This window comes from Delphinapterus leucas, chromosome 20 (genome assembly GCF_059928025.1).
Source record: "Delphinapterus leucas isolate spDelLeu-1000000601 "Yukka" chromosome 20, BTC_Dleu_Yukka2, whole genome shotgun sequence".
Classification (NCBI taxonomy): domain Eukaryota; kingdom Metazoa; phylum Chordata; class Mammalia; order Artiodactyla; family Monodontidae; genus Delphinapterus; species Delphinapterus leucas.
Window position 1 is genome coordinate 16,293,013 of NC_143148.1, and position 25,103 is coordinate 16,318,115.

Here is a 25,103-nt window from a genome sequence, read left to right on the forward strand (position 1 = left end):
CTCTCCGTAGTTGTGGTGAGGTTCCAGGGTGCGTGGGCTCTGTAGTTTGCGGCAAGCAGGCTCTCCAGTTGAGGCGCTGGAGCTCAGTAGTTGTGGCACGCGTGTTTAGTTGCCCCGAGGCATGTGGGATCTTAGTTTCCTGACCAGGGATCGAACCCGCATCCCCTGCATTGGAAGGCGAATTCTTTACCACTGGACCGCCAGGGAAGTCCCCAGTCCCACTTGTTGATTCTCCTCTTCTGATTGACTGGAAGTTGGAGGAAGCCTTATCAAAGATGTTGCATCTCCTTACCACCCCCTTCCGGAATTTTAGCTCCCAGTTTAGACAGTTAGATCAAGAGACCTGTATCCCTCATTTTGGCTTCTGAACCCCATTCTGAACTTTGCATACTTCTCTATCCAAGAATACCTTTTCTAACTCTATTTTCTCAACTTCCCTGTCAGGCATGGGGAGTGGGGAGTCGGCCTGCCCTAATCATAAAATGCAGCCTTGAGTTCTCACGGTTTCTATCAAACATCTGTGAGTTTTGCCTTTGACTCCTCCAGCCATGCCTTCATTCAGCAAATAGTGAACCACCTGCTGTGTGCCAGGTTCTGTGTTGGGTCCTGGGGGCTCTCAAAAACGCAAGACATTGCTGAACCCACCCTCCTTCATGAGGCTCCCTTATCCTTTGTCTCCTGAGCACCTACCCTCGCCCCTTTCCTGGTTCTCACAGCTCTCAGACTGTGCTTTCATCTTCTTTAATAGTGTGCTTCCCAGAGCTGTGTCCTGGCCCTGCCCTCCCCTCCTTGCCCCCCAACGGCCCCCCACCCCAGAATACAAGGACCACGGGCAGGCAGGACCGTGACTGTTTTGTTCACTGCAAATCTCAGTGCTCAACAAAAAGTTTGGCATGTAGTAAGGTGCTCGGTAAACATTCCATAAATCATTGAATGGAGGTTGGTTTTCATGTGAGGCCTTTTTATCAAATGGTGTCTGGTGTGATTCTGTGTATCCGCAAGTCTGTGAGGACTCTCCAGCCAGGCTACCTGTGTTCAAATCCTGGCTCTGCCACTTACTAGCTGTGTGACCCTGGCCAAGTCATTTAACTTCTCTGTACCTCAGTTTCTTCATAGTGAAATAGGAATGAAAACAGTACTTTCCTGATGAGGTTATTGTGAGGATGAAACGAGCTCACACGTATAGTCACTGAAGACAGGGCTGAGTGCGATACGTTCTCAGTGAGTGTCAGCTGTTATCCTGGGTTTCCGGACACTGTGTCTGTGTGTGTCTGTCCCGCTGTTTTACGTTGGGGACGTGTGTCTTTGATGGACAAGGAACATTATCCCAAGGCAGGACCACGTGTCCATGTCAGTATTTGTGACTATGATGGCTGCTGCATACTGCTGAGTGTCCCAGGGACCCGAGATTTATTCATTCAACCAAAGTTTGTTGTGTGCCCACTATTTGCTATTCTAGGCACTAGGGATACATTAGTCAAAAAAACCAACCAAACAAACAAACAAACAAAAATAGGCATGAGGTGAGCCTGCCCTCATGGAGCTCACATTCTATCAGGAGGATTCAAAAAATACAGAAGAACCCAGACAAATAAGAAAAATTACATAGGTTAGAAGGTGATAAATGCTATTGGTGGGGGACAGTGGAGAAGGTGATGGAGATGGAGAGGGCAGGAGGGAGACCACGGGTTACAATTTTAATTAGGTTAGTCAAGGAGTCTCACTGGGAAGACAACAGTTGTGTAAAGACCCGATGGAGGGAGAGAGGGGGCTGTGCAGAATCTGGGGGAAGAGCATTCCAGGAAGAGGAAACAGCAAATACAAAGGCCAGGAGGCAGGATGCTGTTCACTGTGTCTGAGGCACAGCAGGGAGGCCAGTGTGGCTGGTGTGGACCTGGGGGTGGGGGAGGGTGGGAGGAGGTGAGGTCAGGGAGGAAACAGGGCAGCTCACCAGGACCTCGGGTCCCAATGTGAGGACTTGGCTTTCAGCTGGAGTGAGGTGGAGCCCCAGGAGGGCTCTGAGCCAGGAGGGCCCTGGTCTGACTCAGGGGTTCACAGGCTCCTTCTGGCCTCATGTGGGGAGCAGACTGTAGGGGCGGGATGGGAGCAGGGAGACCAGGGAGGAGGCTGCTGTGAGAGCCCAGGCAGGAAGGGATGGAATTTGAACCAGAGTGGGAGCAGAGAAGGGAGAGATGGTTGGATTCAGGATGTGATTTTAAGATCCCAGATAAGGAAGCCTGGCAACTTCCTGAGGACAGTTGACCTTTGCACTTCTGGACAAAGGTGGGAAAGGAGCAGAACACAGGAGACCTGGCTGCCAGCTTAGCCAGGCTGGGGTGACCTTGCCCCTCACTCCTTGACCCACTGCCTGCTCCCCTGCCAGCTGGAAGAAGAAGGGGAAGCAAGGTGCCTGCCTACTGGACCCCTAGCATCAATCTTCCCAGGGTCTGGAGTGGGGGTGCAGGTGGGGGAAGGGTGACCTGCCCAGGAGGCGAAGGGCATTGCTGAGCCCACTATCTTATCAGAGACCAAACACAGACAGAAAATCAAGGTCACAATGAGTTCTTTCACTCAGCAAAGGCCAGCCTGGGCCGACTCTGGGCTGGGTGGTGCAGCCACAGAGTGGTGACTGAGGCATCCTGGATCCCATCCTCCAAGTCCAGCGGGGAGGTGAAATGTCACCAAATAGCGACAGCCCAGACTGGTCAGGCTTGTGAAGGAGGAATTAAGGGTCAGAGTGGTCAGGGCTGGGAAAGGGAAGCCTAGGGGTCTGTGGGAGCCCACGGTGGGTACCTGACCCAGCCTGGCGGGTTGTCCCAGATTTCCTGGAGGAAGGGACATCTGTGCTGGAGCAGGAAAGACAAGAGGTAGTTGAACGTGGGGGGGACACAGGGCGAGTGTTTCAGTCAGAGGAAACTGCACGTGCCAAAGTCTTGAAATTATTACTATTATTTTTTGGCCTCGCTGCGCGGCTTGTGGGATCTTAGTTCCCTGAGAAGGGATCGAACCCGCGCCCTCGGCAATGAGAGCGAGGAGTCCTAACCACTGGACCGCCAGGGAGTTCCCTTGAAATGATCGTTTTGACAAGCGGACATCCTAAACCATGGAGGGGAAGTGGCACAGGGGAAGAAGGAGGGACAGCCAGGGGTCTGATTCCAGCAGGCCTTGTAGGACGCTGAGCCCCTAAGAGTGTTTGTGGTCACGATTCTAGGAAACTCTTGTTCAAATTCCCCTGAAAACCGACCCAAATGTTTGCCATCCATTTAATAGTCTGTCCTCTAACAGTCAGGAAAATTTTTTTCAATTCTGACCATTAATTGTTCTCAAAAAATTCTCCATGATCCGTGTGCCCCAGGCTCAGAGAAATCTTGCTCTGCCGTGCTGAATGGATCGTGTCACGCTTGCGAGATTCTCGTGAGAAGTCTTTGCCCCCGAATGGTGCCGGGAGTTGCCCGTCCCCTCTCCACATGGCACAGTCCGCCCCGGCGCCGCTTCAAGTGCCAACGTTGGCGCACCTCCTGCTTTATCCAGATCCTGCCTGTGGGCAACCGCCTGTGTCCACTCCTGAGACAGGGTTAGGGTTGCTTGGACACGCAATGAAGGAATAAATGCACAAGCAAAGATCCTCCAAAGACACAGAACTTGAAAGCTGTGTGCCATCTGAAGGCTGTGTAATCAGGGGGGCTGAAAAATAAAAATTTAACTGGGCACTGACCAGTCAGAATGGATGAGGCCCTGAGGCTAGAGCAGGGTCAGGCTGGGCCGGGTGTGGAAGGTCTGGGGGCTCAGGCAGAGGCTGTGTTTCCACTGTTTGAATCACCAGTCCAGCTGAGTGCCATCTGTGACTGTGTCAGTGTTTTTTGTTTTTTTTTTTTGCGGTACACGGGCCTCTCACTGTTGTGTCCTCTCCCGTTGCAGAGCACAGGCTCCGGACGCGCAGGCTCAGCAGCCATGGCTCACGGGCCCAGCCGCTCCGCGGCATGTGGGATCTTCCCGGACCGGGACACGAACCCGTGTCCCCTGCATCGGCAGGCAGACTCCCAACCACTGCACCACCAGGGAAGCCCTGTGTCAGTGTTTTGAATAGAAAATAAAGAGATCATAGAACAGCCCTCTGGTCATGACCTAAGCCTCTTGATATCCCCCAAATGTCCACCCCGTTCCAAACTGCTTGAAGGCTCAAAAATAAAGCCCTCCCTGACATGATGCAGGACACACATCTCGGCTGTGCTTCTGCCAATCATGAGGAACCATAGGCAAACCAAACCGAGGGATATTATACAAAATAACGGAGATAGCTTCCAAAATGTCAAGGTCATGAAAGGCAAGGAAAGACTGGGGAAATGTCACAGGTTGGAGGAGACTAAGGAGCCAGGACGACTAAATGCAAAATGTGGTCCTGGATTGGATCCTGGACCAAGAAAATGACAGGAGAGGAAAAAATGGGGAAATTCAAATAAATTCTCTAAGTTAGTTCATAATGTCATATCCATGTTAATTTCTTGAATTTGATCATTGGACTGTGGTTATGTAAGAGAGTGTCCTTATTCATAGAAGACACATGCCTAAGTATTTATGGATAAACAAGCATCCTGTCTCTAACTTACTCTCAAATGATTCATTCAAAATCTATCTATCTATCTATCTATCTATCATCTATATAGTACAGATGTGGTCAAGTTGTTAAATTTAGGTGAAGGGTAGGCAGGAGTTTATTTTACCATCCCTGTAACTTGTAGGTCTAAAATATTTAATATAAAGCATTGAAAATTAACATAACAAAACTAAGAAATGAGAAAAACAAATGAGACAGGGACCAGAGAAGGAGAGTCTCTGAGTTTTGACAGAGGTCTGCACAGTATCACAGGTCAGCCCTCTGCCTCCAGTTATGTTGCCTCGGTCTCTCCATCTGTGACTTAGGTTGTGGGCTTCCCTAGTCTGTGCAGGCATGACTGCATATCTGCCCCAGTCCCTGGACACAGCGAGGGGCACCAGATGAGTTCCCAATGACTGAGACTTCCTGAGGGCCTGGCCGGTGCTCCAAGTTTGCTAGTGAATGTTCCCAACCACTCAAAGAGATAAATCCTGTTTCAATCCAACAGTGACTATTGAGCATCTATTGTGTGTCTGAGAGCACTGTTCTGGGTGCTGTGTATACAGCAGCAAACACAACCAAGTCCTGGTCTTCCCGCTCATGGGACAAGACTGACACCAAACAAATGAGATACAATGTCAGGTTGGGATAAAGGGTGTGTGTAAACAGAGTGAGGGGATGGAGCCTGATGGGGATGCAGTATTATAACTGAGGACTCTCTGAAGAGGTGACATATGACCTGAGACTTGGAGGTGAGAAAAAGCCATGCCGACATCTAAGGAAGACGGTACCAGGCAGAAGGAACTGCAGGTGCAAAGGCCCTGGGGCAGGAATGACCTTGGCCTGTACAAAGCACAGCAAGGCCAGTGCCAATGGCTTGGCAGTAGAGACAGCTGGGGCAGGTGAGCTGGGGCCAGAGCTTGCAGGAATGATTTTGGAGTTTATTCTGAGTGAGAAGGGAAGCCCTTGGAGGGTTGTAAGCAGAGAAGTAACACAAGCTGTTTTACACATGTGACTCAGAGAGAGAAGCCCCCAGTGAACGAGCAGACTCATTGGAAGGGCAGTGAGTGTGACTTCAGCCCTGCCTCCTCTCTTGGGGTTTCCTGCAGCTGGGTGGCGGTGGGGAGAGGCTCCGGCTGCTCCCAGGTGACCTGCGCCAGAAGAGAAGGACATTGCCAAAGCAATGATCTTATCAGATCTACCCACACTTGCCCCTGGAGACACGTCCACCCTGTGAGGCCCAAGCATGAGAATATCAAGGACCTGCCATTCCACCAGGCCAGCCCCTCACGTCTGCCCATGGAGATCCCTGACTGGAGGGGTTTCGAGGGGGTTCCCAGACCTCAAACCTGGCACTAAGCACCAAGTTCAAAAAGTCCTTTCCCTACTTTGCACCGTGGCTTCCCCACCTGGGCAGGTTGGGGTGGGGACAGGGGAATGATTGAGGGCTGTGATGGCTGTAGCCAGAGTGTGGCATGCCTCTGGGGTCCTCTGAGCCTCAGTTTCCCCCTCTGCACAATGGGAATAATAGTGCTGCCTTCACAGGGGTTTCTTGCAAGGACCCATGAGAACACATATGTGTAGTACCTGGCACGTTTGGCAGTGCTGCTGTGAGGTGTGAGTGTTTTCACTGATGGTACCATATGAGAGCCAGGCTCCGGGGTCAAACCTGGGCTGGAATCCTGCCCCTGATACTTAGTCATCGCAACCTTAGGCAAAGTCCTTGACCTCTCTGTGCCTCAGTTTCCCCATCTGTACAATGGGGGCTAATAAGAGAACGTAACTTTGCAGGGCTGCTGTGAGGAGCTAAGGAAGCATTCAAGCAAAGCACACAGGGCAGACCCAGCACTGAGCAAGTGCTCCCTGAACTGACAGCTATTACAGCGTCTGCTGTGAGCACCCTCCCCCCCACCCCTCCTCCAGGTGTCTGGCGCCTGCTATTCGGCTTAGAAGAGGACACTCTGCAGCCAATCTGCTTGGTTCTGAGTCCTGCCTCCCACGTCCTAGCTTGGGGACATGGGCAAGTGACTTCACCCCCCCGTGCCTCAGTCTCCCCATCTGTAAGGGGAGTGGGTAAGAAGGCACTCACCTCAAAGGGTAGTTGTGAGGTTAAATAAATTAATATGTGAAAGCCCTTAGCACAGTGCCAGGCACATAATGAGCACCGTATGTTTGCTAGTCCTCTTGTTAGTACAGCTATTCGCAGTGGCTCCCTGATCTCAGTGACAGGTTGCGATGGGGTCCGGGCAGGTAGAGCAGCCCAGTAGAGAATGCCCAAGCTGCCCGGGCCTGGAGGTCACCCCAAGGAGCCCCGTGATCAGCTGTAATCAGGTCCGCCCTGCTCCACCTCCTCTCTCCCCGGCTATATCAGGGCTGGTCCAGGTCCCAGGTTCCGTCTCCGGCAAAGGAGGGCGGCTGCACCGGGCACCATGGGGAAGGCAGTGAGTAGGGTCAGGGGTCGGGGGGTGGAGGTTGGAGGCAGGGGTTCCAGAGGGACCTGATGCCTTCCCCGTCTCCCAACCCCCAGGACAATTACGAGCTGTACCAGGTAGAGCTGGGTCCTGGTCCCAGTGGGGACGTGGCAGCCAAGATGAGCAAGAAGAAGGCGGGCAGTGGAGGGGGCAAGAGGAAGGAGAAGCTGGAGAACATGAAGAAGGAGATGGAGATTGTGAGCAGAGGCCCCAGGGGGCCTGGTGGGGTGGGGGGCTGGGCGGGGCTGGGCAAGGGCAGGGGTGGGGACCCTCGAGACAGTGAGTGTTGTGCCTCCTCCATGCAGAATGACCACCAGCTGTCAGTGCCCGAGCTGGAACAGAAATACCGGACCAGTGCGACCAAGGTGAGCTGGGGCAGAGGGAGGGGTGGGTATAGGGAAGAGGAGCCGGGGGTGGGGGGCGCGGGGGTGGGGGGGAGAGAGGGAGGGAGGGGGGGAGAGAGAGAGAGAGAGAGAGGGAGGGAGAGAGGGAGGGGGAGAGAGACAGGGAGGGGGAGAGAGAGAGTGGGGGGAGTGGGGGGAGAGAGAGAGAGAGAGGGAGGGAGGGAGGGAGAGAGAGAGAGGGAGAGAGAGAGGGAGGGAGGGAGGGAGGGAGAGAGAGAGAGACAGAGAGAGACAGAGAGAGAGAGAAACACATTAGAAAGGGCCAAACAGACCAAACAGAGAGAGAAGGTAAGAGAAGCAGATAAAAAGAGACAGAAGAGAGACAGAAACAGCAGGAAGAAAGACACTGAGAGAAAGGTGGGAGAGAAGAGAGAGACACAAAGAAGGGATGGGGAGAGGGGCGGCAACAAAGACGGAGAAAGAAAGGAAGAGGCGCAAGGCAAGGGGTGGCAGGGAGAGGGAGGCAGGGAAGGAGAGCTCTCACTGATGAGAAGAGAGTCCTTAGTGACCACCAAGACCCCACTCCTCCCGCCCCCAGGGCCTGTCTGCCAGCCTGGCCGCCGAGCTGCTGCTGCGGGACGGGCCCAACGCCCTGAGGCCGCCGCGGGGCACCCCCGAGTATGTCAAGTTCGCCCGGCAGCTGGCGGGCGGTCTGCAGTGCCTCATGTGGGTGGCCGCTGCCATCTGCCTCATTGCCTTTGCCATCCAGGCCAGCGAGGGCGACCTTACCACAGATGACAATGTGAGTGGCGGGTGCTGGGGCCAGACATGGGACACAGGGACCTGGGGGACAGAGGACATTGAGCATGGGACTCAGAACACGAATGACATATGTTGGGGATATAGAGAGATGGAAAACATCTCTAAGACATGGGTCATGGGGGCCAAAGGACATTGGGATATGATACAGACCCAAGGACATAGGTCACAGGGGTCGCAGGGGAGACTGTGTCACAGAGATAGAGGACATAGGCAGGGATACAAAGACATAGACATGCAACACTTAAGATGTGGGACTTGGGAAACAGAGGGCATGGGACAGGCCAAGGACAGAGGGCACAGGGGACACTGGGACTCACACATGGGGACACAAGGGCATGGGGACACAAGAGACACTAGACTCAGGACACAGTGCATGGAGAGACATAAGATATTAGACATGGGAGCACAGAGAAATAGAGAATAGTGAGATGTAGGACAAGAGGACATTGGATATATGACCGGGGTCAGGACAAGGGACATGGGGATGTAGGGACATGTGACATTGGACAGAGGCTTGAAAAGTCTTAGGACATGTGACACAGAATGGGGACTCAAGAGTACATAGACATGGGGAGACATCAGACATAGGCGCCTGGAATTTGAGACATGGGACGCTGGTCACGGAAGACACAGAAAACGAAGCATGAGATCTGCAGCACACGTGGAAATGGGGATGTGAGGGCACAGGAACTGCTGGGATAGGGGACACAGAGGATGGCACACAGATGATGAAAACATAGCATATGAACCTGGAACACAGGGAATTTAGGAATCGGGAACATGGGGCAGAGGACTGTGGGGAACGCAAGACTTGGGGGGCACAGGAAAATGGAACACATACCACCGAGGTGCATGGTGACATGGGGCACAAGTCACAGGGTATGGGGCCACAGAACCAGAGGAAATGGGATGTATGGACACAGGGACATAAGACACAGAGAATACAGGGCAGTTGAATGTGGGATATGAAGAACATGGGGACAGGGACACAGGTCACAGGAAATAGTGCCTGAGGCTTCCTAGTAGAGTGGGGGAAAACCACAGAGGTGACCTTGGAGGAAAACTACCAGGGCACCAGAGAGCAGGCAGGTGGCCTCAGGCAGGGAGTTTCCAGCCCCGAGTCATAACCCAGCCCCTCTCCACCTCCGCCAGCTGTACCTGGCCCTGGCCCTCATTGCTGTGGTTGTGGTCACTGGCTGCTTCGGCTACTATCAGGAGTTTAAGAGCACCAACATCATCGCCAGCTTCAAGAACCTCGTGCCCCAGGTGGGTCTCCAGCCCCCGGCCAATTGAGGTTCCCAGTCTCCACAGGGGCACTGGCAGTCTCCTGGCATCTCTCTGTGGCCCCTCCCATCAGGCCCAGCCCGCCCTTCATCCCTGGCCTCCATCTCTCCCCACAGGTCCTCACCTCTCCCCACTTTTCACCTCCCCGCCTCCCCACCGCATGCAGCAACTTCTACCCCCATTCCCTACCCCGCTCAACTCTGGTGCTCTTGTCCCACAGCAAGCAACGGTGATCCGAGACGGGGACAAGTTCCAGATCAACGCAGATCAGCTGGTGGTGGGCGACCTGGTGGAGATGAAAGGCGGGGATCGAGTGCCAGCCGACATCCGCATCCTGCAGGCCCAGGGCTGCAAGGTGGACAACTCCTCGCTGACTGGAGAGTCTGAGCCGCAGACCCGCTCGCCCGAGTGCACGCACGAGAGCCCCCTGGAGACCCGCAACATCGCCTTCTTCTCCACCATGTGCCTTGAGGGTGCGTGAGGTCCCCACCCACCCGCCCAGCTGACCACACTGCCTCCACTGCCCCCTTCTGCTTCCTTCTGAGACACACTGCCTCTCTATGTCGCGTGACTGCCAACTCTTCGGGTCACACCGCCTCTCTAGCTCCCACTATTGCCACCGCTTCCCAGGTCACGCTGCCCCCGCTGCCTTCCATGACTGCCCCTCCTTTGGTTCACGCCGCTGTGCGCGCCCCCAGTGCTGCCCACCCGGCGCTGAGTCACCCTCTTGGCCCCACTGCAGGCACCGCGCAGGGCCTGGTGGTGAGCACCGGCGACCGCACCATCATCGGGCGCATCGCATCACTGGCCTCGGGAGTAGAAAATGAGAAGACACCCATCGCTATCGAAATTGAACATTTTGTGGACATCATCGCAGGCCTGGCCATCCTCTTCGGTGCCACATTTTTCATAGTGGCCATGTGCATTGGCTACACCTTCCTGCGGGCCATGGTCTTCTTCATGGCCATTGTGGTAGCCTATGTGCCTGAGGGGCTGCTGGCCACTGTCACGGTGAGTTGGGGAAGCAGAAGAGCGGTGCAGTGAGCTGAGAGGCCTGTCCATCTGTCTGTTCGTTCATCCGGGCTTCCCTCCATCCTCTCCCTATCTGTCCATCTATCCATTTTGCTCCCATCCACCCACCCACCTTCCCGTCATCCATCCTCCCCCCAATCCATCCCCCCCATCCCCATCTCTCCACTTATCCCATCCATTCAGGAAATACCCACCGGGGCTACTCTGGGCCATGTCCTGTGCCACATGCTGAGGACTCAGAGATGAACGGGCAGGGGCTTTGACAGGAGGAGGCTGAGGTCCAGTGTTGAAGGCTGTGGGTAGCCTTCAAGAGTCAGCACTCAGTCCAGGGCCAGCCCAAGGGGAGGCTCAGGAAATGTTAGTTTTCTCATTTTGATTGTGCTGTAAGAGAAATTATAGAATCTCAGCTAGGGCAGCTTAGAGCAGGGCCTGGCTACGTATATCTGGTGGACAGATTGGGGAGGCATCCCAAGTGGAAAGCACAGGCTGGACGAAAGCTTGGAGGCAAGAAAAAGCCTACTTTTTGCAGGGGGATGCTGCATAGGCAGTACTGTGGCTAGGGTAAAGGATCCCCGGTGCCGGGAGAGGAGGGAAGTGGCACTGGGAGCAAGGCCTGGTCCCCAAGCCTGCATTTCTCACCCTTCCCCCAGGTCTGCCTGTCCCTGACAGCCAAGCGGCTGGCCAGCAAGAACTGTGTAGTCAAGAACTTGGAAGCAGTGGAGACACTGGGCTCCACGTCAGTGATCTGCTCTGACAAGACGGGGACCCTCACTCAGAACCGCATGACTGTGTCTCATCTGTGGTTCGACAACCACATCCACTCGGCTGACACTACAGAAGACCAGTCAGGTGTGGCGGTGGGAGGAGACAGCAGCTGGGCAGGATCTGGTAGATGGTGGAGACCTAGGGGGGAGCTCTGCGGTTACTGAAGGGAGCCTGGGGAGGGCTTTGCATTAATGGATCTGATCAGGCGAAGGGCTGTGTCCTGGGTCTAGGGAGGGGGCTAAGCTGCAAGTCTGTGAAGGGTCTTGGTACTTATTGGGTCTCATGGGAGACGATACTGAGTCTGGAGAGAAAGCTCCGTCCTGGGGTATGAGGAGTTGTTTGGGTCCCACCCAGGTCTGGGGCGGGGATCCAGTCCTGATTCCGGGGGGCGGGGCTCGGTTCTGGTATGGGAGAGCTCCTTCGTGGCCCCAGCCTGGATGCCTGACCTCCAGGGCAGACGTTTGACCAGTCCTCGGAGACGTGGCGGGCGTTGTGCCGCGTGCTCACCCTGTGTAATCGTGCTGCCTTCAAGTCGGGCCAGGACGCAGTGCCCGTGCCCAAGGTGAGAGACGGGGCGCTCGGGGGAGGGGATCCCGGGAGCCTCCTGGTGCAGCCGGGAGCGCTCCTGACACCGGCCTGCGTTCCCAGCGCATCGTGATCGGGGACGCGTCGGAGACTGCGCTGCTCAAGTTCTCGGAGCTGACGCTGGGCAATGCCATGGGCTACCGCGAGCGCTTCCCCAAAGTCTGCGAGATCCCCTTCAACTCCACCAACAAGTTCCAGGTGTGCACCAGCCGCGGCCGGCCCCGCCCACGGTCCAGTCCCGCCCACAACAAGCCCTGCCCACTGCAGGCCCCACCCACATTCACGACTGGCCTGCGGCTGGACTTCACTCTCAGTCCCCTCCCTCTCCACAGGCAAACCCCACCCACATCTCCCGTCCCGCCCACAGCCAAACCCCACCGAGGTCCCGGGCGCTCCGCCCGCTCTCAGCTGTCAGGCCCTCGGTGGGGAGAAGCTCCTAATCCAAATCCCGCTCCAGTCCAACTCCGACCCAAATTCTGCGCGTTCCCCACGCCCAGTCCCCTAACTAGGCCCCTAGGTCCGCCCCAACCCTCAGCCTCTACCAAGGACCTGCCCACCAAGCAAGCCCCTCACCCTCGGTCCCAGGCTGACCTTCCCAGGGCTATTCTGGCAGCGCTTGGGCTCCGTCAGCCCCGCCGTTCCCCAAGCCCCGCCCCTCCCTCTTGACCTCGCCCACAACACCGCCTCCTCCTCCGCCCACAGTTGTCCATCCACACCCTGGAGGACCCGCGCGACCCGAGGCACGTGCTTGTAATGAAGGGGGCCCCAGAGCGCGTGCTGGAGCGCTGTAGCTCCATCCTCATCAAGGGCCAGGAGCTGCCGCTGGACGAGCAATGGCGCGAGGCCTTCCAGACTGCCTACCTCAGCCTGGGAGGCCTGGGCGAACGCGTCCTGGGTGAGACTCCCAAGCCAGGGTAGAGGTTAAACCCGCGTGTGAGGAGGCGCTAGCACGGAGCCTGCCCGACCTTCCCGGCCCAGCCCTGACGCTGACCTTTCCCATCATTGCTTGACAGTTGACCTGCCCCAGTCTACACGCTCAAATTTGACTTTCCCTATCTCAGTCCTGAACCCTGTCCTCAATGCCTACCTTGACCCAACCTCTCCCAACCTGTTCTCATGTATCCTGACCCAACCTGTGATCCCTTGATTTTCCCCAGCTCTTGCCCCAGCTGATGACCTGCCCTTGCTTTCTTTCACCTCTGCCTTTCAGCGTCCTCCTCTTGACCCTTTGACCTCCCCCCCCCGACCCCCGCCAATTTTTGTCTCGACTCCTTAAACTTCCCTAACCCTTGCCTCAACTCCGGAAGACACAAAGCTGTGGTCCACTTTCTGGATCTTCCACTTTACTTGGTGTGTGACCTCTGGCAAGAAACGTCCCTTCTCTAAACCTGTTTCATCATTCGCAAGATGAGGGTGCTAGCAGCCTCACAGAGCGGTTGTGGGGATGGGTTCAGATACAGTTGTCCCTCAGTATCTATGGGGATTCGTTCCAGGACACCCACCACACTCCCCCACACGCTTACCCGACAGATACCAAAATCTGTAGATGTGCAAATCCCTTATGTAAAATGGTGGAGTATTTGCATATAACCTATGCACTTCCTTCCATATACTTAAAATCGTCTCTAGATCACTTATAATGGCTAATACAATGTAAATGCTATGTAAGTAGCTGTCAGTGTGTGGCAAATTCAAGTTTTACTTTTTGGAATATTCTGGAATTTTTTCCAGAATATTTTTGATCCACAGTTGGTTAAGTCTGCGGATGTGGAACCTGTGGATACAGAGGGTTAACTGTAATGTGAATGAAGGATTCAGCACAGGGTCAGGCATCCATAGGTGCTTGGTGCAAGGCACCTGGTGATTTTACTCATCACCTGGCCTTGCTATGAAAGGGTTCACCCAGGACTCCTCTCTGACTTCCCTGTTTTCTGGTCAGGCTTCTGCCAGCTCTACCTGAGTGAGAAGGACTACCCGCATGGCTATGCCTTCGACGTGGAGGACATGAACTTTCCAACCAGTGGCCTGTGCTTTGCGGGACTCGTATCCATGATAGACCCACCCCGGGCCACCGTTCCTGATGCTGTGCTCAAGTGCCGCACAGCAGGCATCCGGGTATGCCCCTGGGGAGAGGACCAGGCAGGGGTGAGAACAGAGGATGGCAGTATTTGGGGATGAGGGGCCCTGTGACAGAAACCCACCCGAAAATGGCTTGAACCACAAAGGAATATATTGGTTCAAGAACTGAAAAGTTCTGGGGAATGAAGCTTCAGGTGTAGCTGGATCCAGGAATTCAATGTCTTTAGGAACTTGCCTTTCTCCACGTCTCAGCTCTGCTTTTCTCTCTGCTGGCTTTATTCTCAAGCAGTTCTCCATTGTGGTGGACAGAGATGACCACCCTCCAGCAGCTCCAACTAACGTCCCACCTGTCTAGCCACCCCATCGAAAAAAGAATGCCTCTCTGACAGTTGCACCAGATTGGGTCACATGTTCATCTCTGAACCAATCACTATGGCTGGGGCTGGGGGATGTCCACTGGGGAGGACAGGGAGAGTGAGTTAATCTGAAGGGGTCAAGGGTCTGCTGGTTCCCCTTACAGGTGATCATGGTGACAGGTGACCACCCCATCACAGCCAAGGCCATTGCAGCTAGTGTGGGCATCATCTCAGAAGGCAGTGAGACAGTGGAGGACATCGCTTCCCGCCTCCGTGTGCCCGTGGAGCAGGTTAACCGGAAGTAAGCCCCCTTCAGCCTTCCTTGTGGTTCTTCCCACACCCCACACAGACTGAGGCCCCAGCGACGCCCTCCCACTTCCCTCTCTAGGGATGCCCGCGCCTGTGTGATCAATGGCATGCAGCTGAAGGACATGGACCCATCAGAGCTGGTCGAGGCACTGCGTACCCACCCTGAGATGGTGTTTGCTCGTACCAGCCCCCAGCAGAAGCTGGTGATTGTGGAGAGCTGCCAGCGACTGGTGCGACCCTGCTGATGAAGGCAGGCAGGTGGGCTTGGCTGGCCCTGGGCTGCCCTCTCACTGACCAACCTCCCACCTGTACCCACTGCCTGCAGGGTGCAATCGTGGCTGTGACGGGGGATGGTGTGAATGACTCCCCAGCCCTGAAGAAGGCAGACATTGGCGTGGCCATGGGCATTGCCGGCTCGGATGCTGCTAAAAATGCAGCCGACATGATCCTGCTGGATGACAACTTTGCCTCCATTGTGACAGGCGTGGAGCAGGGTCCGGGCTGGGTCAGAGATGGGGGCAGGCGGTGTGGGCACAGGAGGAAATGGGCTCTGAGGAGACTGAGGCGCCTGCTGTACTCCCACAGGCCGACTGATCTTTGACAACCTGAAAAAGTCCATCGCCTACACACTGACCAAGAACATCCCTGAACTGACGCCGTACCTTATTTACATCACCGTCAGCGTGCCCCTGCCCCTCGGGTGCATCACCATCCTCTTCATAGAACTCTGTACCGACATCGTGAGTCTACATGATGCCCCAGTGCCCCCCACCCACACAGTGCCCAGAGACATATGCCCACAGACAGGTGTGAGGGACAAGAGACCACCACGGAAAGTCTTGAACTCAGAGTGATACAGATGTGTGTATACCAGACAGCCAGATGTGGACACACAGGCAGGCAGGAAGGTAGCCACGGACAGAATTACAGACGGGGACACATAGGTGGACACTCAGATAGGCATGGACAGATTCATGGACACACATGGACTCGGATATGGACACTCAGACAAACAGAGATTTTACAGACACGGATATCTGGCCAAACTTGGATCACAGACAGACATCCCTCAACAGACATGGACAGATAAACAGCATCAGATAGACTCCAAGGCAGAGAGACAGAAAAGATCCTCAGGTCCAGCCACAAATGCAGCCAGGTGCATGGCCATGTCACGTCTTTATTCAACAGCACTTACATAATGTCTGCTCTGGGCCAGGCACACATTAATTACTTAATTTTGTCCTCATAGCTACTCTATGAGATGAGCTTTATTTCTTTATCATACCCATTTTACTGATGAGCTAACTGAGGCTTAGACAGCTTGAGCGGCTTGCCCCAGGTCACACAGCTAATAAGTGGCACAGCAGGGATTCAAGCCCAGGTATTCAGGTACCCCAGGACCTCTGCCCTCAGTCAGTGCACTGTGCTACCACTCTGTGTCCACGAACAGGTGGGGTGGGGGACAGGGAGGAGGACACATGTACACCGAGAGACAGAAGAGATTCAGAGCTAGAGAGACAAAGAGAGATATGGAGACAGGAACACAGAGACAAAAAAGCAGAGGCACAGTCACAGAGAAAGAGACTGGAGATGGGGACAAAGAAATGAAGAAAGTAAGGGACAGAAAGAGAGAAAGAGCGCGCAACAGGGAAACAGGCCAAGACCAGAGGACCCCAGAGAAGAAACAGACAGAGAGGAGGACGGAGAGGAGGGGGGCCAAGAAAGGCAGAGACAGAGAACACCCAATAGCAGAGGTAATGCAGATGCTTCGATGGAAACGGACACCAAGGCAGACGGGCACACACATGTGGACTGGATATGCTGACATTCCTGACAAGGGCCAGCTGGACCCAGGCTGTCCAGGCAGGTGTGGCTGTGTGGTCACCGTGGGTCCTGCCTCCTAACCTCACTTCTGTCCCTGCCCACTGCAGCGGGGAGGGAGGCTCCAGAGAGTCAGGGACAGGGGCCCAGGCGAGCCATCAACCCCAGTTCCTTCCACTCCTGGCCAGTTCCCCTCTGTGTCCCTGGCGTACGAGAAGGCCGAGAGTGACATCATGCACCTGCGTCCACGGAACCCGAAGCGTGACCGATTGGTCAACGAGCCCCTGGCTGCCTACTCCTACTTCCAGATCGGTGTGTGCCCCGGGGTGGGGCGCGGGCTCCTCTGCAGGGCTGCTCGCCTGCCGTGGAGTCTCTAACGGGGGCTCTGCCTTGTTCTGGATCTTGGTGTCTGCATTTGACCCTGGGTCTCTGTCATTCTCTGAGTCTGTGTCTGCACACAATGGTCTCTATGGTCCCCAGTGTCCCTTCTCTGTCCCAGGCCTCATTCTCCATGACCCTGTCTCTGGGTCACTGCCTCCTGTCTCTTTTGGGTTCTCTGGGTGTGTCTCTGTTCCTGCCTCTCTCTGTGTCCTGTCTCTTGTGTCCCTGTCAATCTCTCTTGGAGTCCTTGTCTCTGTGTCTGTCTCTCCATGTCTGTCACTGTGTTCTTGTCTGTCTCCAGGCCACTGTTTCTGTGTTCCTGTCTCTGTGTGTGTGTCCCTGACCCTGTCTCTCTGTGTCTCCATCTGTGTCTCCCTGTGCCTCCTTGCCTCTCTCCCAGGTGCCATCCAGTCATTTGCTGGCTTCACTGACTACTTCACGGCCATGGCCCAGGAGGGCTGGTTCCCTTTGCTGTGTGTGGGGCTCCGGCCATACTGGGAGAACCACCACCTACAAGATCTGCAGGACAGCTATGGCCAGGAGTGGGTGAGCCCCTGCCCCATCCCATGAGTCCCGTGACTCATGGGATGCCACCTACCTTGAGTGTGGCCCACACTCATTCCTCCACGTGAGACTGAGCTCAGCCAGAGCCTCCCAGACACCCAGGCTCTCTGCCAGTTCTGGGGTGAGTGGCCTTTCCCACCACTGTCCTGAGCTCCGAACTCCTGCTTCTGATGACCCCAGCTGCAGATGGGTCCTCTCTGCCCTGACAGCAACACATCATCTCAGGTGTGGAGCCAGTACCACCCCCCCACCCCACCCCCAACCCCCATTCTGTTATTGTCCCCGCAGCATCACTTACACAGAGCATTTGCATGTGTGGCTGACTTGAGTGAAAGTCTGGAGCAGAGAGGCTAGATCTGGCTAGCGGGTGTGTTTAGTTTGCTCTACAGAGCGACAGATCAGGATATTCCCCTTAAACATTTACTGCCGTGGTTAAGAATATAGATCTTAGAGCCAAACTGCTTGGATTCATTGTCTGCCACCGCTCCTCACAGCTGTGTGACCCTGGGCAAGGTATTTTGCCTCTCTGTGCCTCAGTTTGCCCACCTCTAAAGTGGAGAGCATACTAATATACTGATATTATCTCAGTGATTTTCACCGCGGTGATTTTCACAGTGTGGTCCCCAGACCAGCAGCATCACCTGGGAACTTGTTTGAAATGTAGATCCTCAGTTTCCCCCTCAGACCTCTGGGATCAGAGACTCTGGGGGTGGGGCTTGCGTTTTAACCAGTTCTTCTGGGGATGCTGATGTATGCTGAAGTTTGAATACCACCAAGCCACCTCTTAGGATTATTAGGAGGATTAAATGAGATAATACATGGGAAACACTTGGGACCTGGAGCATAGTAAGTGTTCCTTACACAATTAACTGATATATATAAAAATAGTTATACTGAAGAAGTGGACTGAATAGTGGCTACCCCCTTTGAAAGGGCATGTGTCGTGTTCCTCAGAGGCCCATCTGGCCCACTTTGGTCATTTTTGCCATCTGCCCGGGTCCTGGAGTCACTGGACTTTGAAAATCCTGCCTCAGGATTCGAACTCCCTTTTCCCAGGTGCCTCCTTTCGGGTGCCCGGGACATTCTACATCACTCTTTTCATTATGAAAGCAACTGGCCTGGCCTACCACTTGCCCAGGCAGTGACGGCCAAGCTGCACTAGGCCAGGTTTCTAGGCCCCGCACTCTGGGGCCCTGCAAACGTGGCAGATCCTGCATCTCTCCTCTGCCCCCACCTCAGCCTCTGACGCAAGGGAAGGAGCATTTAGGGGTTCGTGGCCCTAGGCCCCGCATGCCCGGCTGCCTGCAGAGGCTCTCCGCCTGGGTTCAGGCTGCTCGTGTTCTCTCCTGGCCCACAGACGTTCGGGCAGCGCCTGTACCAGCAGTACACCTGTTACACCGTGTTCTTCATCAGCATCGAGATGTGCCAGATCGCCGACGTCCTCATCCGCAAGACACGCCGCCTCTCTGCCTTCCAGCAGGGCTTCTTCAGGTGTCCCCAGCTGGCCCCAGCCCCGCCCCCACCCTGCCCTCCGAGCCCTGGTTGCAACTCCCTGCAGGTCCTGACCAGGGCTTACCGCAGCCAGCAAACCCCAGCACTGGATGTGCTGATGTGCCGGTGCAGGTGCTGACGTTCCTTATCAATAGCTGGCCAATAGCTCCCACCTCATGCCTCTCACCTGGCCCGTCTATGTTTCATCAGCTAACGGGGTGATGCTGACAGAGTTGGTGTCCACTGCTGGAGAGGTGCGGGCCATGCCAGTGTTCGATGTTTAGAACATCTCCCTGCTGCCGCTATCTGACCTCCTCTGACCCAGTACCCTGATTCCCATCCGGTCTCCAACTCCTCATGGCCTATCTTTGTCCTGTGTCTGCCAGTCTGAGCCTCTCCCATCCTTCCCCACCTGCAGGAACAGGATCCTGGTGATCGCCATCGTGTTCCAGGTCTGCATCGGCTGCTTCCTGTGCTACTGCCCCGGAATGCCCAACATCTTCAACTTCATGCCCATTCGGTGAGGGGGTTGTGAGCTGCATCGGGGTGGGCCTGCAGGACACAGACCTGGGGATAGCCTTGACCTTGCCATCTCGCCTGTGCCTCAGGTTCCAGTGGTGGCTGGTCCCCATGCCCTTTGGCCTCCTCATCTTCGTCTATGATGAGATCCGGAAACTTGGAGTTCGCTGCTGCCCAGGGAGTGAGTGTGGAGACTGGGGACCTGGGGATGGAGGGCTGAAACTTTCTCAGAGCAGCGGCCCTGACCTTTGATTTCCAGTACTTGACCTCCAAGCCCTTGACCCTCCATATCAAACCACCACTGAGCTATAACCTCTGAGCCCCTGGCTCCCCCCAACCCCAGCCCTGCTCCAAATCCCCCCAGCACTGAGTCTCCTTTCTCTCTCTCTCCCAGGCTGGTGGGACCAGGAACTCTACTATTAAAGGACTGCTGTCTTCAAGCCATCCTCGAATCCACCACAGTAGGGGTGGGGGTGGGGGACACATGGGACCCTCCGGACAGCCACCAAAACATCTGAGCAGTCAAGAGTCCCAGCCCCACCTGTGTCTGCTCTTGTGGCCCACGGCAACTCAACCCTGGGGAGACCCTCCCCACTCCCCTTCCCCATCCACCCTCCCGGAGGAGCAGTCACTAGGCCCAGTCCTCTGAGCTGGCCTCAGGGAAGCCCCCTCCTGAATGGTGGGGGGACTTTGAAGGGGAGTGGGAACGAGCAGCTCCCGTGACGTGGCTCTGTCCTTAGGACTCCAGGCCAGCAAGAGGGCTGCTTGGGGGGTCTTCTTTAAAAACACACTCATGTCTGCATGATAGCAATAAACCAGCTCACGTCCACTGTGTTTTTATTCAGTGCTGGGCATCGTCTTATTAAGTGTTTTTTCATGAGCCCCTTTGACCTCCCACAGCCCTACAACTTAGGGGCTATTTGTTCCTGGCTGTATCTCCAGTTTCTAGAACACAGCCTGGCACATAGTAGGTACTCAGTAAATGCTGCTTGGGGGAGTGAATTCCCATCTCTTTGCCTAGGTTACAGCATTTCTAGGTGAGCTGGATGTGGCCACGGGCCCTCTCCAGAGAGGTGCCTTTAACCGCTCCACTAGCTGAACACCACCTCTGGGCTCTCCTTTCTCAGCACCCACTCTCCCTCTCTGGTCAGAATCCTTTCCACCTCAAGCATCCCCTCCCCCCTTCACAGGAGTTTCCTCTCTGATTCCACTTATGCCTTTGCAGCTGCAATGGGCGCCCTATCACTGGTTAGTCCCAACCAACTCCTGGAGGCCACGTCACAGGTCCCCTCCTCACACCCCTCACCTGAAGTTAGCCCTCCAACTCCCCTGTTGGAGACTCCCCTGTCCACAGCACCCCACCCACCCACCTTTGCCACTGCTTTTCCCAGTCCCCTTTCTTGCCTCTCTTCCCCTTTCTTTGACGAGTCTCTCTGGCTGGACCCCAGGCTTCTCCTTCCTCATCGGCACAGTACCCCCTCCCCCACTGGCCTCAGTTCTGTCTGCAGTGGTGCCCACATCTGTCTCCAGCCTGCCCCCAGCGTGTTCAAGGGGACCCACACTGGCCTCTGCATCATCCTCCAGACCTGACCCCACCCACTGTCCCATCATTGCAGCTCCTTCTCCCTGGGAAATGTAATGAGCCCTCGGGGAGCTTACAAACCCCAAACTTGGGTTACCCTGGGCTCCTTCACTCTTTCCTTTCTCACTGGTCATCTCCCTACTCCCCCCCCCCACACCTGGCCAAATAAGCTGGTCACCACCTGTCTACTCTGCTTCTAGCCACTCTCCTCCTACCCCTGCCGGCCCTGCCCTGGTCCAGGCCGGCCTTCTGCCTTGAGTCTCCCCACCCACCCAGCAGCCATGAGCTCTTCCTAAAGCCCAAACTGACTGTCCTTCGCCTGCCTAGAACTCTCCGTGGCTCCCCACTGCCCAGGCTCAGAGCCTTCTGTCATCTGGCCCCTGCTGACTTCTGCAGTCTCACAAGCCCCCGCCCCCCGAACTCATTCCAATCAGCTCTTGCTTCACTGGAAAGGCCAGGCCCTCTCTCTGACTTCAAGGCCTTTACACGGGCCTTGATACCTGCTTTCTTCTCTTTGCTCCACTAACATCCTCTTGGTCTCAGCTCACACATCCTCTCCTCCAGGACAGACATAGCCCTCTTTTCCCATCACAGCCCTGATCACTCTAGTCTAGCTAATCAGGCCCACCAGTCCCACCAGGCTTCACCCATCACAGCCCTGATCCCTCTGGCCTGTGCTCCCTTATTGTCCCTGAGCCCCATGACAGCTGGGACTGTTTCACAGACAGGTGGCCACCAGTAAGGGGCCGGGAGCAGAGTGCCTGCTCAGCAAATAGTTGTTTAACAGTCATTTCTGCAACCTTCACTGTCCCAATATGTGCAAAAGGCTACGTGGGGCATAGGATGGCGGTACGGGAGAAAGCAATGCCACTGCATATCCACCCACGTGGGCTGGGGGAGTGCCCCATCTACTCCCTTTTCATATCAAACTCAGGGTGACCTCTCACCTCCCCACCCAAGACCCCTGTGGACCCTGTCTTGACTAGGAGCGATGAGGAGGAGGTGGGGCTAGATGGTGGTTGCCCCACCTTAGGGTAAATGCTCCCTCTGAAAACACCAAGACTCACAACAGAGCTGTGCTTGGTGCCTTCCTAGGCCCAGGGTCAAATAACATTATCGCAGAACCTGGACAGCCTCGTGGAGGGAGGGAGGGGGCACTTGCCCTATCCCATGCCCTGGGGGATCCCACTGGGAACACCAGGACTGGGGAGCACCTTCCCAGGTGGGCAGGACTTGCATCCAGGTGCAGCTTAAGCATGACATTCAAAGCCCTGCTTCTAATCCATCCCCCTCAGGGATGGGGAGAGAAAGGGGCAGGAAGCTGGCCCTACTAGACCAGGGAAGGGCTGGGATGAGAAGGGTGGCATTCAGGACAACATGCAAATTGGTGGGCTCAACAGCTCTACCACTGGGCTGCAGCTGTCTCTGTACTCCACCCTAAGAAGACTCAGGCCGGGATTTAATCTGAGGATCTCAGAATCACAAAATAGGCCCTCAAGGGCAAAACCAACAGTCGAGTCACTGGACCGTTCCTGCGCAAGGAGGAGCCCCAGATGGCTGTAAGCGGGGAGGGCGAGCTAGTAAGACTGAGGTTTCAGAGAGATCCCCTTGGCTGCCACATAAAAGGAGGATGGGGGGAATTTCCTGGCGGCGGTCCAGTGGTTAGGACTCCACACTCCCATTGCCGAGGGCCTGGGTTCAATCCCTGGTCAGGGAACCAAAATCCCACAAGCTGCGTGGTGTGCCAAAAAAAAAAAAAAAAAAAAAGAAAGTGGATGATGGTTTGGTTTGGGGGCTGGGAACCTAGGAGGTGACCAGCCGGGGAAGGGCCATGTGGGAGAGGGCCAGGTTAAGGCTGTGAGGAGCAGCCCCCAAGAACCATCTCTTGGATTCTAGCTCCCCTCTATCACCTGTTCCCTGAGGGCCCTGGTCTCTGCCACTGCTTAAAGACTGTCTGCTTCAAGCCCTCAGTCAACTTGTGGAAAACAGGAAGCAAAGGAACTGGTCCAGGAACACAGGACAGATGAGTGCTGGCTAGTCTCCCAGCTTGTCTACCTGGCTCCAAAACAAGGGCCTCTGGGACCCAGGAGAGCACACTGTTGGTAGATAGTTCCAGACAGAGAGACAGAGGCAGAAACAACTTTCCAAATACTGTTTACTTCACTGAAACCTGGAGACAGGGAAAAGGTATGTGAAAGTCTGGGCCACCAAGCCTAGGAGTGCACGTTGACAACAGCGACATACAGGGCCAGGGTGCTGAGGGCCAGCAGCCCCGTCACCACCGCTCGGGCCAGAAGTGCCGTCCAGCTGCCCAGGGAACACAGGTGGACGAAGGTCCTGTGGGGAAACATCGCAATGAAGAAGGGAGAAGAGATAATCCAAACCATTTGGGCCCATCCTCGAGCCCCACCCAGCTCACTCCATGACGAAGGCCTTGTAGACGCTAAGGAACATCAGTAGGAGGACTGCTGGCCGGAAAGTGTGGTACAGGTCGTAGCGTGTTATCATCCACACCTGGGCAGATGCGACGATGTAATGGACCTGGAGGGAAGCGGGAGGTCAGGGCCAGGCCTCAGGAGGAGTAGAGTCACCAGCAAAAAGGCGCGTGTGTGGGAAAGCAGGACTGCGTACCAGACTGATGTTGGAGTCAATGCTCATCTGGATGTATTTCCAGTCAAACTCAATGCCCCGAGCTCCAACCCAGAGAGGGATGCAGCTGAAGAAGGCAAAGGGAAGGGTTCTCCAGTACCCAGACACCCTCAGCACCCAGAATCTGAGCCCCCACCCTCCGGCACCCTCCTGGAACCCAGGTGTCCTTTCTCAGGAATCTGGGCTCCAGGCTGCTGCACACACCGGGACATAATGAGCTCGGCGGTGGCCCAGCCCAGGGCAGCAACCATGATCTTGTATTCCCCCTTGCCGGCATTCCGGGACATGACAAGGTTTAGGCCTATCAGGTCTGCCACATCCACGCTGGCCTTCATGAACTCCTGTGGGTCAGGTTGAGGCTTGAGTAAGCACAGGTGCCAGGGGGCCCCACTCCTGCAATCCCTCCCCCTCCCTTGCCCCACTCACCCCAATGAAGTCATAGATGCCGCCTTCCCAGGTGGGAAAGAAAGTGGCCAGGAACAGCATCTGAGACCAGAAAACAGAGAGGTCACCTCAAGGTGAGGGAGACCAACCACGTGGGTTTGGTGGGAAGTTAGTGTGTTATGTGGAGGGCAGTACACTGGGGTTCTGGGGGCCCATGAGGAGAGGGACCACCAGATGGAGTCAAGAAGGCAGGAGCAGGGGAGATTGTGGGCAGGGGCTTGGAAGTCTGGGTTCTGTGGTGATCACAAGGGATTGGGGTCAGGCCTGAAGGTGCTGGAGCTGGTTACCCACCAGGGCGGTGGTAGCAGTGCCGGTGGGACCTTGGGGGTTAGTTAGAGGCTCTTAGGAGTATCCAAACCCCTCTTAGTCATACAATTGAATGTTCTCAATGTTACTAAAAGTGCTATACAGAAGTTGCTTGTGGACCTCTCCTCGGGCTCCAGCCCATCCATGCCCGGCTCCTCCCCGGGAGGTCTGGGCGGGGTGGGCGGGGTGGGCGGGGGGGAGGGGGCGAAGCCCTCGCGCGGCACAGCTGGCGCCCTCACCTTGCACAGCTGCACGAAGAGGTAGGTGACCCCGGCCTGGACGCACTTCCAGAAGGCGTTGTACTCGGACCTGCGGGAGCGGGCGGTGAGGGGTCGGCCCGGCCCGCGCCCCCCTGCCCCGCAGCCGCCCCGCAGCTGCCCCGCACTCACAGGCCGCTGCACTTGTAGGTGATGAAGTAGGGGAAGTAGGCCAGGGCGAAGCAGTTCCCGAAGTGGAACAGCGTCATGGCGCCTGCCGCCCGGCTCGCCGGAGCGCGCCTCTCTGCCTCGGCTGCCTGGCGCCCGAGCCCGGGCCTGGCGCCCACCGGCCTCTGCCGCGGCGCGCGCGGCCTTCTGGGAGCCGGAGTCCGCGGCGCGGTGCGCTAACGTCACCAGGCTCCGCCGCGGTGCCCGGGCGACACGCGGGAGGCCGAGCCGGTGCCTGCGCGATCCCGACCCCGCGGGAGCCGCTCTCGGGGTCAGG

The 25,103-nt window shown here is 55.9% G+C and overlaps 2 protein-coding genes across 3 annotated transcripts; one reads left to right on the forward strand and one right to left on the reverse strand.

Moving 5' to 3' along the window:
* Nucleotides 1–6,681: 6,681 nt before the first annotated feature.
* On the forward strand, nt 6,682–19,748 carry ATP4A (ATPase H+/K+ transporting subunit alpha). The gene is made up of 20 exons (XM_089902366.1): nt 6,682–7,262; nt 7,371–7,430; nt 8,008–8,211; nt 9,384–9,497; nt 9,736–9,988; nt 10,258–10,526; nt 11,198–11,396; nt 11,765–11,874; nt 11,961–12,095; nt 12,600–12,792; nt 13,837–14,012; nt 14,497–14,633; nt 14,721–14,871; nt 14,967–15,135; nt 15,227–15,381; nt 16,654–16,777; nt 17,247–17,392; nt 18,768–18,901; nt 19,320–19,421; nt 19,510–19,748. Exons 1-20 carry the CDS (start codon nt 7,095–7,097, stop codon nt 19,670–19,672), a joined length of 3,162 nt encoding a protein of 1,053 aa, XP_089758492.1. The 5' UTR covers nt 6,682–7,094; the 3' UTR covers nt 19,673–19,748.
* A 3,391-nt stretch (nt 19,749–23,139) lies between these two features.
* TMEM147 (transmembrane protein 147) lies at nt 23,140–24,965 on the reverse strand. 2 transcript variants are annotated; one of them, XM_022586431.2, is made up of 7 exons: nt 24,791–24,965; nt 24,641–24,710; nt 24,078–24,137; nt 23,856–23,992; nt 23,634–23,718; nt 23,422–23,543; nt 23,140–23,339 (listed from the first exon to the last, which is right to left on the reverse strand). In XM_022586431.2, exons 1-7 carry the CDS (start codon nt 24,865–24,867, stop codon nt 23,216–23,218), a joined length of 675 nt encoding a protein of 224 aa, XP_022442139.1. In that variant the 5' UTR covers nt 24,868–24,965; the 3' UTR covers nt 23,140–23,215. The 2 variants fall into 2 exon arrangements, with proteins under 2 accessions (XP_022442139.1, XP_089758484.1); XM_089902358.1 differs by lacking the exons at nt 23,634–23,718; nt 23,856–23,992.
* Between the last annotated feature and the right edge of the window lie 138 nt (nt 24,966–25,103).

Bases quoted from the DNA above. Each gene is read 5' to 3' on its own strand.
- ATP4A (XM_089902366.1), top strand. From the start codon at position 7,095: ATGCCTTCCCCGTCTCCCAACCCCCAGGACAATTACGAGCTGTACCAG. The intron at 9,989-10,257 runs GTGCGTGAGGTC...GCCCCACTGCAG, and splicing joins CTCCACCATGTGCCTTGAGG to GCACCGCGCAGGGCCTGGTG. The intron at 16,778-17,246 runs GTGTGTGCCCCG...CCTCTCTCCCAG, and splicing joins CTACTCCTACTTCCAGATCG to GTGCCATCCAGTCATTTGCT.
- TMEM147 (XM_022586431.2), bottom strand. From the start codon at position 24,867: ATGACGCTGTTCCACTTCGGGAACTGCTTCGCCCTGGCCTACTTCCCC. The intron at 24,138-24,640 runs GTGAGGGCGCCA...TTCTGGTCTCAG, and splicing joins TCTTCGTGCAGCTGTGCAAG to ATGCTGTTCCTGGCCACTTT. The intron at 23,993-24,077 runs GTGAGTGGGGCA...CCTGACCCACAG, and splicing joins GCATCTATGACTTCATTGGG to GAGTTCATGAAGGCCAGCGT.